We start from the raw sequence: 12,663 nt of genomic DNA, 5'->3' as shown, positions 1-12,663 counted from the left end.
TCTTGTCTGGTTCCGCAAAAGCCGACGCACAGCCGCGCCTCACCTCAACCTCTGGACGACATGGAACTGAGGAACCTCGCAACTGATGCCCCCCTGGTGAGGGATCGGTCTGGCTTCCCGTTGAAATAATAGCTCAAGTTAGCATAAGCTAGCTACGTTGCATGCACATGACCTTTTACATGCGAGAGATCACCAAACTGGATGCCAATTCGGAAAAACCTCTCTCTCCCCCTCTTCGTTCAATGGTATTGTGTGGCGTGTGTTGAAGGCTGCAAAGAGGGGGAGAAGCGGGGAATTGCACTATGCACCCCAGAATCAAGGATCACGGAGCTAGCACTTTAGCGCGGAAAGGAAAAATAGGTCTCCCCGGCGATTCCATGAGAGATTTTCCCCCAGGCACTCAGCTCTGTAAATACCCTCCACTTTACTCTTCACTGGAGACAAGAAGAAGCGGGGAATGGCCTGCTCGAAAATCCCGGCTAGAAAACTGACGAGGAAAAAAATTAAGAGCGCCAAGTGATAGGAGTTTCTTATCTTCAATGGCAACGACCAATGAGCGAGCGCAGCTTGGCGTCATTGCAACAGAAAACATGTCAAGTGAGAGGAGCCTCTCGGAAGGACTCGGGTCAGATCTAGGGCCTTGTTCCTAGTCTCGTCAGTTGCTAGCAAAGATTCATCTGAGTTTGAATGGCTCTTTTGAAGCATCTGAGTATGCTTTTGATCATACCAGAAAGTTCACTTCAGAGTTGCAATCGAGCAAAAGCCTAACTTTCCTAGGTGTCTATAATTCCCTTCTATCAACTCCAAGTTCTCTCGCACAGTGGTGTCTTTATCATGACTATTATATTTTGCGCAAAGAAAAATAGATACTTCATATGTTATTACAACGCTCTCTTCATTTTCAAATTCTATTTCCTTCTAGTAATTAGTCTGAACCTTTAACACATCCCGATTCCCATATTCTGACCGCACGTGCCATCAGTGAAACAAGGGGGAAAAAAAACTGCAAATAACAAGAACAGAAGAGAAGATAGAAAGAACAAGGACGACCTGGACATCCGATCAAGAGGGCGGCGCCCCATCCGCAACAGCACCATACGCTAGTTTCTCAACTTGGTAGTCGCCAAAACAGGCGTAATCGTAGCGGGCGATGCCAGGCATGGTGTCCTGCACACGCAGAAAGGCGTCGAGCTCGCACCAGCCATCGACGCGTGAGGCGCCGCACTCGGGGAAGCTCCAGCCGAGGGGGACGGTGCGCTGGTTGAGCACAAAGTGAATGTACTTCGTCTCGCCCCCCGTGTCGAGGTAGCCGGAGCGGTCGGCCGACAGCGGCTTTGGGGTGCGGATAATCTCCATGTCGAGGCGGGCGCCAAAAGGGGTCAGGTGCGACACGGTGAAGTTGTGCGGGCCTGGATGAAGAGGATCCAGCTTGCCGGCGAACTGGGTTAGCCCAAACGCCGCTAGTATGGAGACAATGTTTGAGTCGTGCGAGAAGTCGAGGTATAGGCTCTGGTTGAGCGGGAAAGTTGCCGTGTTGTTATCGAGTGTCACATTAATCTGCGACCCAGAATATCCCAGCGTGTGGTTCTTTAAGCGTGCCATAACCTCTTGCTGATAGCCAATGCCGACAGCTCGCTATGTTGTGGTCAGACTATGGCTATTCAGGATGTTATATGCGAGAAATACTACTACTTACTCCAGTGGGAGACCCAAATCCGTTGTCTCCGTAGAAAGAAAGGTCAATCGCATACTCAAACCCGACCCATTCTTCGTAAGTGAAGAGTTCGCAGAATCGGCTGAACCCATATGCTACCTGAGAGGACGTTAGAGTACTCAATGGCTACCAGAATCAGGGGTCATAGAACCGACCGTCTCGTATGGGCACATTGTCATGGCTGCATAGCTATCTTCGATATTCCACTTAAAGCCATCAATCGAGGCCGCCAGGCGATTAGTGGCTGTTGTTTGTTAGCGCTTCATCATCCATGTCGGGTCTAGCTGACATGTATGTACCGTTCTGCAAGTAATGGCGAATCCAAATATCTGCGGCATCTGAGCCTGTGCCTACTTTGTTCGAGTTCGGACTGAATGAATAACCTGTTAGTTCTCGTTTTTATATGGCTGTAATCCTCTAAAATGGTCAAGATATAATGCAGCATAGCACACACCAGTTCAAGTAGCCAGCCAGTGAGTTATTGAAGTTGTTCGCCTCAATAATGACTTCGATGGTGGCGTTACGTGTCCTAGTATCGACGGGTTAGAAAGATGAGACACCAAAGGGAAACCAAGACGCGCCACGTACCATTCGAGTCCAAAGAATCCGGCCATGAAGTTCTCGGCCGACTTCAGCATGCGGTCCTGGGTCTGTTTTGTACTTCAGTCAGCAAGAAACTGGACATTGTACAACCCGGGTACGAGAAAAAAGGTCGCATACCGTTGTCCGCACAATGATCTTGCTGTTTGGGTTATATAGGGGCGAATACATATATGCGTGGAGAATTCCCGAGTCGAAGAGCTCCTGACGACCTGGATGTTATACATGGTTTAGCAAGGCGGCCACTTCATCAAGCAGGAGCCTTGAAAATACAAAAACAGACCTCTGGGCACGAGAATTTCGGCACCAAGCTGGTAGCTCCCTATAATAAAAATGATGTAAGTATAGTTTAAGGAAGCTTTAGGTAATATCGGTAAAATTAATCTAAATATACCATATAAACCTACAGGCATTGAGAAAAGCGAGGGAGCCTTTAGCATGAAACTTGTGTTTCTTAGCAGCGGCAATTCGCTGGCCCAGAGCCCCAACGTTGGCATCTGAGGTCGGGTACCGAGCGCCGTGACGGGAGAGCATCTGGAGCTGGACGATGTCGGCGCCGTCAGGCAAGGGGTACTCATCAACGCCAAAGCCAGGGGATGGGGCATAGGGCGACAGGTAGCCCATGAGGCGGAATATGGACTCATTAGTTCGGGGGTCCATGCCGGCGATGGGCAGGGATGTCTGTAGCGGGTCATTGGGCACGTAGGTGGCGCCGGCGGCGTGGTCAAAGGTTCGCGTCTGGGCGAGGAAGGGGGCCTTGCCGGTGGCGGTCGGACCAGCCCAGAGCTCGGGGCTCGTTTGGAAATACTGCGGCACTTTGGATGGCCGGCAGGGGCAGTCAGCCGAGCCGAGATCGGACTCGGACTCGGTGGCGTCTTTGTGCCAAGACGAGGCCCCATCCGACTTGGCAGCGGAGCGGATGCCGAAGAGGGTGCCGTCGCCTGTCACGAAGCCGAGCCCGAGACAAAAGACGAGGGCAATGGCAAGAGACATGCCGAAGATGAGGCAGTTCTGGCGTGCAAAGAAGCGACGTCGTGGTGCTTCGGCGTAGTGCGACGCTGCAGTTGTGGGTTTAGCTTCTTGGCTGAGGCTCTGGTTGTTGTTGTTGTTGTTGTCGTCAACATCTTCGACCTGGTCGACAAGCTCATAGCCTGGCGAGCCAGACTTGACGAATCCCCGCCCCATGATGCCGTTAAGGTTGTCGCGCAGCCCTATAGCCGTTGGAAGTCCCGCCAGCTTTGGCTTTCGTCGGTGCCCTCGTTTTGTGGCGGCGGCGCCAAGCTGACGTCGTCGTTCGTCGTCGCAATTTCATTTGATACTTTGTATGGATGGGACATGTGTTGCCGTAGGGTGTCCGCTTTCTGTCTCTTTACTCATGCAATTGGCCATCCAAAACTTGTTGGCAAATCAGAAGGCTGTACCACTAACAAAACCGGGGCAGGGTACACAAACTGTGAAAAAGCTACTTTGCTAGAAGGGGAGTTATGTGCTGATTTAACGGTGTAAAGAAAGTTCATTGGGTACACACAGTACATTAAATTCGGTACTGCCCCTCTCGAAAAGCTATCAATTACACGCGTAAAGAGACATGATTACTCCAAATCTCACTCTCACCTACAAAAGTAACCACTTCAGTCTGTACATACGTACGATAGAATCGAGTCACCCAATGCACATTAGCCCTGGTGTCTTTACGAGAGTCCTCAGTTCAAACTTAGTAGGTGGACCTCCATGGGCGCGCCCTGAAAATCTCGGCGCCCAAATGACCCTAACGGCCCTAGCCGCGTCAGTGTGTGGGAGGGAAAGGGGGGACGAGGGGACGGGCAGGTCCGGTCCGCGGCGAAAGCGGTGAACAAAGCACAACTCAACAATTCCCCTTGACGCCAGAGGCAACTGCGAAGCACCTCATAAATCGAGCTCTTGCCCCAGTTGCTGCAATTGCCACTTGGAAACCACACCGACTTCTTCCTCCAACACTCGATTGCCGCACACTTTCACACCATTGCTACCGCCAACATGTCAGGCCTCCCGCCCGTCTACATCGCCGCCGTCGCCAGAACGCCCGTGGGGTCATTTCTTGGGTGAGCTACCCCGCTGTCGGCCAGAGAGCAAGCACAACACGCAACGCGCAGACCTGTGCCGTGGATCGGTCACACGAGCTAACCTTGGACGCCGCCGTGTAGCTCTCTCTCCAGCTTGAGCGCCACCCAATTGGGTGCTCATGCCATCAAGTGTATGCCCCAGGCATTTTTTAACTCTTGCTGCGGAACCTAGTCGCTAACGAGGCGACAACAGCTGCTCTCGAGCGTGTCCCCGAGATCAAGCCCGAGGATGTCGAGGAGGTCTTTTTCGGCAATGTCCTCTCAGCCAAGTGCGTGCCGTATTCTGCTCCTCCACCGCAAGACCTATTCTCTAACGCTGTTTGTGTCTTGCCAGTCTCGGCCAAGCCCCTGCCCGCCAGTGCGCCATCAACGCCGGGCTCGCCGACTCGGTCGTCTGCACCACCATCAACAAGGTGTGCGCCTCAAGCTTGAAGGCCATCATTCTTGGAGCCCAGACCATCATAACCGGCAATGCCTCGATCGTCGTGGCTGGCGGCACTGAGAGCATGTCCAACACGCCGCACTACCTCCCCAGCCTCCGCACCGGCACCAAGTACGGCGACACTAGCCTCGTCGATGGCGTACAAAAAGACGGTCTCCGGGACGCCTTTGGAAAGCAGGAGCTCATGGGAATGCAGGGCGAGCTCTGCAGCCAGGACCACGGCCTGACGCGCGAGATGCAGGACGAGTACGCCATCAAGACGTACCAAAAGGCCCAGGCCGCTACCGAGGCCGGTGTCTTCACCGAGATTGCGCCCATCGAGGTCAGCGGCGGCCGCGGAAAGCCCGCCGTCAAGATCGACCGCGACGAGGAGGTCAAGAACCTCAACGTCGACAAGCTAAAGACGGTTCGCCCTGTCTTCGTCCCTAACGGCGGTACCGTCACCGCTGCCAACGCGGCGCCCATCAACGATGGCGCGGCCGCTGTTGTGCTCGTTTCTGAGGCCAAGCTCAAGGAGCTCGGCATCAAGCCCCTGGCCAGGATCCTCGGCTGGGGCGATGCGGCGCGGGAGCCCGCTCGTTTCACGACGGCGCCGGCGCTGGCCATCCCCAAGGCCATCAAGCACGCCGGCCTCACCGAGAAGGACGTTGACTATTACGAGATCAACGAAGCCTTCTCTGTAGTGGCCTTAGCCAACATCAAGCTCCTAGGCCTGGACCCCGAGCGCGTCAACGTGTTCGGCGGCTCCGTCGCCATTGGCCACCCCCTGGGCTGCTCGGGCGCTCGCATCGTCACGACGCTGACATCGGTTCTCCGCGAGAAGAAGGCAAAGATCGGGTGCGCCGGTATCTGCAATGGTGGAGGCGGCGCTTCAGCCTTGGTGATTGAGAACCTGCAGTGAGTAGTAGCCAGCCATGTGTTTGTACAGGGCTCACGCACTGGAGTCGCCTTCTGATACATATGAAAAAAAATCGTCTCGTTTAGATTCGACACGATCTCTGGGCTTGCCAGGGCAAGCCTTTAATATTTAGAGTCGGGTGGAATGGAGAAAAGCTTTTGAGTGCCGTCTCGGACGGCTCCTAGGTGATTTATTTGACGATGGAACATGAAATGACACATATAATACACTTCATATCTATCGTGAACCGTAGTTACAAAATCTTTCGTTTTTTTTGTTTTTTTTAAAAAAAAAAATTCTGTTGCCGTCAGTTTGGGGCTGGGCGTTCACTCAGTTCCCGGGCCTCCAGGCCTTGATGCAACTGTCTTCTCCTGCCGTGAGCACGAGCTGCTCCTCGTCTATGAAATAGAAGCTGCGGATCAATTCTGACCCATGCGCGCCGGGCAAGGCGACAACACTGTCTCTGTCCAGGCCCCATGCAGCTCCTTGCCTTGCTAGGTGGATCATCTGGAACATTTCTTGGCTGTTTTCCTCTTTTTGTTAGGGCCGGAAGATATGGAGAGGGAGGGAGGTAGGTCATGAAAGGAAAATAATGAGTTGGGGAGGTATAAATAGAATGAACTCACTCTTGCGACCCGACCCCTATGACGGCTCCGGCGCCGTTGAGCTTGGGGAACACGCCGGCCACGTACTGGCAGCCGACGACCTGGCGCACGTCGCCAAAGTCTACCGTGGCCGATCCGTTGGCCACGCCCTCGGCCATGTCGTACAGGGCAAACTTCTCGTCGTGCGACACGGCGTACAACTCGGTGTCGTTGAGGAAGCCCGCCCGGTGCACCGATCCGTGGTTGAACGTCTGCACTAAGACCTCGTCCTCGTCCGCTATGCGTGTGTCGCACACGCTGACTAGCCCGTCGGTCGAGCCCGAGAGCAGCAGGTGCGGAGCCGACGGGTGAAAGTTTAGCTGTGTTGGGTGGGGGAGGTTGTGAGATTTGTTTGTTTGTATGAGGGGAGGGGGGGGGGGGAAAGAGAGATGATATGGGAAAGGGGTAAACACATACCTCAGTCACGTCGTCACTGTGGACTTCATTGTACTGTATCCTCGGCGCGGAAGGCGACCGGAGATCCCTACAGGAGAGAAAACGACGTGTTAACTATAGAATGTCTATGTATGGCTAGCCCGAGGAAATACTTGACTTCGCCGTTTCGTCTCCTTGAGCATCAGAAAGGGGGGGAGAAACATAGACCTACCAGATGATAATGGATGCCTGATGGTTCGCCAGCTCCGTTCCGACAGCCAGGGCGTTGGCCTGGCTCGAGCACGCGAGCGAGAAGAAGCTTGGCTGGTCGCCTTTTCACATTACAGAAGACAGATGATATCAGCAACCCTAGACAGAGGGAGAATACAGTTTAGGTAAGGGAGCACGTCATAGTGACCAAGACCAACCTCCTCCTACTCCGCCGCCGGCTATGTGCAGGGCGCGGGCATCGGTGGGGCGCAGCCGTAGGTCCCAGAGCGAGACAGTACCGTTCTCGCCCGTGGTACACACGACCGACTCGGCCGCGCTGTAGGCCTTTGCGCTGCTGAGGGCGCCGTGGTCCGTCTGGATGGCCTTGAGCGGGCCCTGGTCCAGCCTCAGCGGGTCGAAGAGGCAGAGGCTCTGGTCCGACGCCGTCGCTGCAAGCCCCCCGCCTACCGAGATGATGTCGAGCACGTACGGCGCCTCCGTGCCCGGGTACTTGTACCCGTTGGCACAGCTCAGCGGATACATGCTGCCTTTTTTGGCGGGGGCTTTTTCCCTTTCTCTTAGGTTTCCGTGACAAAATTGGTAGAGTTAAGGTATCACTGGTGAACTCGTGTGGTTGAAAAGTTTGATAGGGTTCGGGTTAGGGTTATGCCTTTTGCTCAGTGGAAAAGGGGAGTTCATGGTCTGGTCTCTTTCTCTCCACGTATTATGACCGCTTTCTAGTAACTCTGAAACTTATAGTTTCACCAAATATTCGGTTTGCGTTAGTTGCTTGCTCCATCACATCACCCAGCTACCTTAAGTAAATGGATTTTGGAGAGATTGTTTCTACATTGTACGATTGTTGAGGCGCGCTGTCCGCTTCGCTGTTGTGGACTACGGATAGCGTTTGAGGGCGACAGATGGAAATCCAGACCTAATCAAGTGAACTGAATACAATGGTCCTACTGTTATAGAAAGGCTCTTGGATGCATCGGCGTCATGGTATAAGAGACCGATGTTGCCATGGCCTAATGCTGGTAGGTAACGTGAGTCGCCCGTTCAGTTTGATTCGCCCAGTGAATCTGTAATAAAAGATGATTCATAGTGATTGATACTTCTTGCCTCGGCGCTGTTTAAGACTGCCGCCCTTGATGCAGCACGGCAAGTAATTAATAAACGGATCTAAACCCTGTTAAGGCTCTTTTGCCCCCGCTGTTTAGCCCTAGGGAATAATGTGTCTTTCCACAGGCTAGAAAGTGGCTCCTGAGGCACAGCTCATGATGAATGAGACCTGGCCGATAATGCTTCCGTTACGCCCTACAAGAGGCGGAATAATTACGTGGGTTTCAGAGCTGTTACAGTGAAAGAAGCCAGGATTCCGGTCTTATAACCCGATAACCTGAGTGTCTTGCCAGAGAGCGCACTGAAGTTCAATTTAGTGTGGGGTGTTAGGTGTGTGGCGCGGGGAGGTTTAAAAATTGGTCAGGCGGCGCTAAACCTGATGGGGAGGGGGCGATGCCTCTGGTGACTCTTCTCGAACCGTGCCTTCCATTGCATTGAAATATGGAAGAGGTTGAATTCGACCTCAATCTCAGCTTTTACCTCCGTTTCCTTTGGGCTCTCATCCGAAGCATTCTCCTTTTATCCCCATCATCTGAATCATTCGAAGACGCTGTATTTCAAAAAGCGCAAAGAGAGCAGGGTTTCCACATTTTCGTTTCGTTCGTTTCCGTTTTCACTCTCCCGATCCAGGCCGCCCCGAGATTCTCAGATCTCAACTTCTCACGATTCGCACATCACAACCTCTCCAAAGTTCCGCCACCTCCCTTCTCGGCACAATTAATCATCCACACATGCCTGAACCTCAGGCTGCCCCGCCGCTATCGAACTCTCAGAGAGGGTCGAGGGGACGAAGAGGTCGGTCAAGACGAGGCAATCAACATGGCTCGGCGACGCGAGTTGGCGACGGTGAGAGAAGTCAGATCGAGATAGCCTTTGCGCCAGCTGCGGAGGCCCCAAATCAAGCCACGAATGCGGTTTCTGCACATGACGCCCAGTCTGGAAGCTCCAGAGGTGATCGGGGAAGACGTGGGGGTTCTCGGCGCGGCCGGGGTGGTTCCTCGGCCCAACGGTCCATCGTGGTGTCTCACAGGGGCCACGGCGGGCCTCTCGCCCCCACTCATCAGGCGGCGAGCTCGTCTGCGTTGCCATCGCTGAGCGCTGCCGCTCCCGAGTTTGTTCCGGGAAAGCCTTTGGTGCCTTCAAGGTCGGTCTGCTATTCTGCGTTAGTCAGAACCCAAGCTCACGGATTATAGTTCCCGGCCAAAAGCGCCAGCCGCAAGACACGGTCCGCCAAGATCAAGGCCTGCTAAGTCAACAGCAGAAGACTTGCCCACTCGGATCCACGAGGATATCGAGAACGGCCATTACGAGTGCGTAATATGCACAAGTGAAGTTGTCCAGACTTCTCGAGTCTGGTTCTGCTCCATCTGCTGGACTGTCGCCCATCTTCACTGTGTGAGAAAATGGCACACCAATCGGTCCAATAATCGGGAACAGCAAGACCAGAATGTCGAGGAGGACCAGAGTTGGCGCTGCCCTGGCTGCAATTCATCCTTAGTCGAGGGGCCTGGGCCGTACCATTGTTGGTGTGGCAAGGAGACAGACCCAAAACATATTCCTGGGCTCCCTCCGCACACTTGCGGGCAGACATGCTCCAAGGCTCGTGCTACCTGTTCACACAAGTGCCCCTCAATGTGTCACGCCGGGCCTTGCCCGCCGTGCACTTTGATGGGCCCAACGCAATCATGCCACTGCGGCAAACACACGGCCACTCAACGGTGCACCGAGACCGAGTATGGGAAGGGGTGGAGCTGCGAAGAGGTCTGCGGTGATCTACTTCCATGCGGGGAGCATACTTGCTCCCGGCCCTGCCATTCTGGCCTATGCGGCGCTTGCGAGATTCCGATTCTCTCGGCCTGCTATTGCGGGAAAGAGCATAAAGAAATCCCATGCGACCAACGCGGCGATATCCTGGACTCTTTCAACTACGGTCAACTTCACTCGCCACAACCCGCTGAAGATTCAGAACCAGAGTCTGAGTTGTGGTTTGAAGGCTCATTCCGCTGTTATAAGACCTGCGGGAGGAAGTTTGACTGCGGATATCACGTCTGCCAGAAGCCTTGCCATACACAGGACGAATCTACTCCTCATTGTCCGTTCTCGCCCGACGTCATTACCCATTGCGCGTGCGGAAAGACGCGCATCGAGTCGGCGGACGCACGGAAATCATGCCGAGACCCAATATTGCACTGCGAGAAAACCTGCAATAAGCCACTGCCCTGTGGGCATACGTGCCCGGACAAGTGTCACACTGGTTCGTGTGCCGTGTGCACCCAGACTATTGATATCACTTGCCGCTGCGGGAGAGTCATGGAGAAATCTGCTTGTCACCAGGGCGAGACAGCCAGTCCGTTGTGCTTTCGCGTCTGCAGAACTCAGCTCAACTGTGGGCGACACGAGTGCGGAGAGCACTGCTGCTCGGGAGAGAAGAAGGCAACCGAGAGGCGGAAGCAAAAGCGAAATGCCAACGAAAACTACGAGCCCGAGCATATTTGCCTTCAAGTCTGCGGCCGCCAGCTGAAGTGCGGCCTGCACACTTGCCAACAGCTTTGTCATAAGGGCCCATGCATGTCCTGCCCAGAAGCTATTTTTAACGAAATTAGCTGCTCTTGCGGGCGTGCCGTGCTCCATCCTCCTCAGCCCTGTGGAACAAGACCGCCCGAGTGTCGGTTTCCATGCACCAAGGCCCGTCCATGTGGGCATCCTATCGTTTCTCACCAGTGCCACCCCGAGGGCACAGAATGCCCAAATTGCCCCTTTCTTGTCGAAAAGCCCTGCGTCTGTGGAAAGAAGACGCTGAAGAACCAGCCCTGCTGGTTTGACGAGGCTCGGTGCGGCTTGCCTTGTGGAAAGAAGTTGAAGTGCGGGTAGGTGACTTTGTATCTTCAGCCCCCAGTCTCGCTTGATGCTAACATAACATCGCCAGGACCCATGAATGCAAGAACCTCTGTCACAGGGCAGGACAATGCGAGGATGCCGACATTTCGGGTACACATTGCGCGCAGCCTTGTAGCAAGGTTCGGAAGTCATGTGAGCACACTTGCACCGACCAGTGCCATGCGCCTTTTCGTAAGTTGAATACTTCATACATACTTGTGGTTCCGTGGTGGAGTCTAACTGTCGATATATAGCCTGCAAAGAGGATAAGCCTTGCCAGTCCAAGACGTTTATTACATGCCCTTGCCAGCATCGCAAACAGGAAGTCCGCTGCCAGGCCACCAGACTCAACCCTTGGCCAACACGGGAGACTAGTCTTAAATGCGACGACGAGTGCCTCCGTTTACAGCGTAACCGTCTGTTGGCCGATGCTCTCAAAATCGACCCCGAGACGCGCACTGATGACCATATACCATATTCCGATACGACACTCAAACTATTTCGGGATAACAACACCTGGGCTCAGGGGCAGGAACGCGAGTTCCGCGTTTTTGCTGGCGCAGCGGATGAAAAGCGCCTGCGCTTCAAGCCCATGCCGGTCAACCAACGAGCATTTCTGCACGCACTTGCCGAAGATTTTGGTCTAGACTCGGAGAGTCAAGACCCGGAGCCTCATCGGCATGTATGCATCTTCAAGACTCCGCGGTTCGTGTCTGCGCCTCGGAAGACGCTAGCCCAGTGCGCTCGCATTGCAAAGACTACCGCAGCGGTAGGTGCCGCGGTATTTTCTATCAAGTCTGCCGCAGCGGCGGACCGTCCACAGACGTTCAACGCTCTCCTGCTCAAGGATCCGCAGTTTGGCTTGACGATTGACGAGCTAGAACGGGCCCTATCTGCTGATTTGGCGGCGGCGGCGCGCTCAGGACCTGCCTTGACGTTCTCAACAAGCTTTTTGCCCTCGGATGAGATTATCATCAAGGCGACACCGTTGGCCTCTGCTGCCGCCGTTGCGGCCTCATTCGATGCTACACCTCACTCGCTGGAAGCTGTACTAACGTCTCTGAAGCCTGCAGTTGCGAAGGCTGTGTCCCGACTCAAGTTTGCAAAAGGCGTAATTCTCTGCCATGCAGACACGTCGCTGAACATTACGCGGAGAGAGGATGAGAACTCGGCGAACTCGGGCGGCTGGAGTTCGGTCGTGAGCCGTGGGGGTTGGCGCCGAGGTGGAGCTGCAAGTGACGGCGCACCGGCCGCGGTCGAGCAACCCACTTCTCGTGGCTTTATGGCGCTCAAGAAGGTGGGCTTCAAGCAGAAGAAGCAAGTGGTCGAGGAAGAAGTTGAGGATGACTGGCTCACCGCGGCAGAGAAGATGGAGCGTGAGGCTGCGGAGGGCAGTGCAGGAGAATCTGATGCTGCGAGTGAAAACAAGAGAGAAGGAAGCGATACTGAGGCCGTGGGTGCAGATGAGTTGGCCGGTGCCTAGGCGACTTCGGGGTCTTCGGTGGCCACCTCGCTATGAGTGGATAAGGGTTATCATTCAGTTCTACGAACTGGAAGTCTTCATAATTTAGCTAGATTATATAGTTATTAAACTTTATCACTACTGTGTATGGTAGACATCATAGATAATTACCGATGAGTAGGCTCGTTTTTTAATAGCGAATTAGCTGACCCCTTAA

The 12,663-nt window shown here is 54.2% G+C and overlaps 4 protein-coding genes across 4 annotated transcripts; 2 read left to right on the top strand and 2 right to left on the bottom strand.

Annotated features, from left to right (window-relative positions):
• Window positions 1-1,062: 1,062 nt before the first annotated feature.
• On the bottom strand, window positions 1,063-3,307 carry B0T26DRAFT_634287 (histidine phosphatase superfamily; the record flags this gene model as incomplete). The annotated part of the gene is made up of 9 exons (XM_060436615.1): window positions 1,063-1,635; window positions 1,697-1,813; window positions 1,870-1,958; window positions 2,014-2,084; window positions 2,169-2,243; window positions 2,303-2,364; window positions 2,435-2,526; window positions 2,598-2,636; window positions 2,722-3,307. The coding sequence occupies 9 exons, from the start codon at window positions 3,305-3,307 to the stop codon at window positions 1,063-1,065; spliced, it is 1,704 nt and encodes a 567-aa protein (XP_060303883.1).
• A 1,023-nt stretch (window positions 3,308-4,330) lies between these two features.
• B0T26DRAFT_635674 (acetyl-CoA C-acetyltransferase) lies at window positions 4,331-5,759 on the top strand (the record flags this gene model as incomplete). The annotated part of the gene is made up of 4 exons (XM_060436748.1): window positions 4,331-4,395; window positions 4,498-4,547; window positions 4,610-4,685; window positions 4,751-5,759. The coding sequence occupies 4 exons, from the start codon at window positions 4,331-4,333 to the stop codon at window positions 5,757-5,759; spliced, it is 1,200 nt and encodes a 399-aa protein (XP_060303882.1).
• A 327-nt stretch (window positions 5,760-6,086) lies between these two features.
• Window positions 6,087-7,528, bottom strand: B0T26DRAFT_631227 (WD40-repeat-containing domain protein; the record flags this gene model as incomplete). Its single annotated transcript, XM_060436329.1, has 5 exons — window positions 6,087-6,279; window positions 6,383-6,720; window positions 6,818-6,884; window positions 7,008-7,099; window positions 7,214-7,528. The coding sequence occupies 5 exons, from the start codon at window positions 7,526-7,528 to the stop codon at window positions 6,087-6,089; spliced, it is 1,005 nt and encodes a 334-aa protein (XP_060303881.1).
• A 1,310-nt stretch (window positions 7,529-8,838) lies between these two features.
• B0T26DRAFT_633635 (uncharacterized protein) lies at window positions 8,839-12,467 on the top strand (the record flags this gene model as incomplete). The annotated part of the gene is made up of 4 exons (XM_060436553.1): window positions 8,839-9,251; window positions 9,328-10,974; window positions 11,034-11,176; window positions 11,239-12,467. 4 exons carry the CDS (start codon window positions 8,839-8,841, stop codon window positions 12,465-12,467), a joined length of 3,432 nt encoding a protein of 1,143 aa, XP_060303880.1.
• Between the last annotated feature and the right edge of the window lie 196 nt (window positions 12,468-12,663).

The sequence above is a fragment of the Lasiosphaeria miniovina genome (assembly GCF_030549165.1).
Source record: "Lasiosphaeria miniovina strain SMH2392-1A chromosome Unknown B0T26scaffold_1, whole genome shotgun sequence".
NCBI classification, from domain to species: domain Eukaryota; kingdom Fungi; phylum Ascomycota; class Sordariomycetes; order Sordariales; family Lasiosphaeriaceae; genus Lasiosphaeria; species Lasiosphaeria miniovina.
This window is presented reverse-complemented; position numbering and strand designations above follow the sequence as displayed.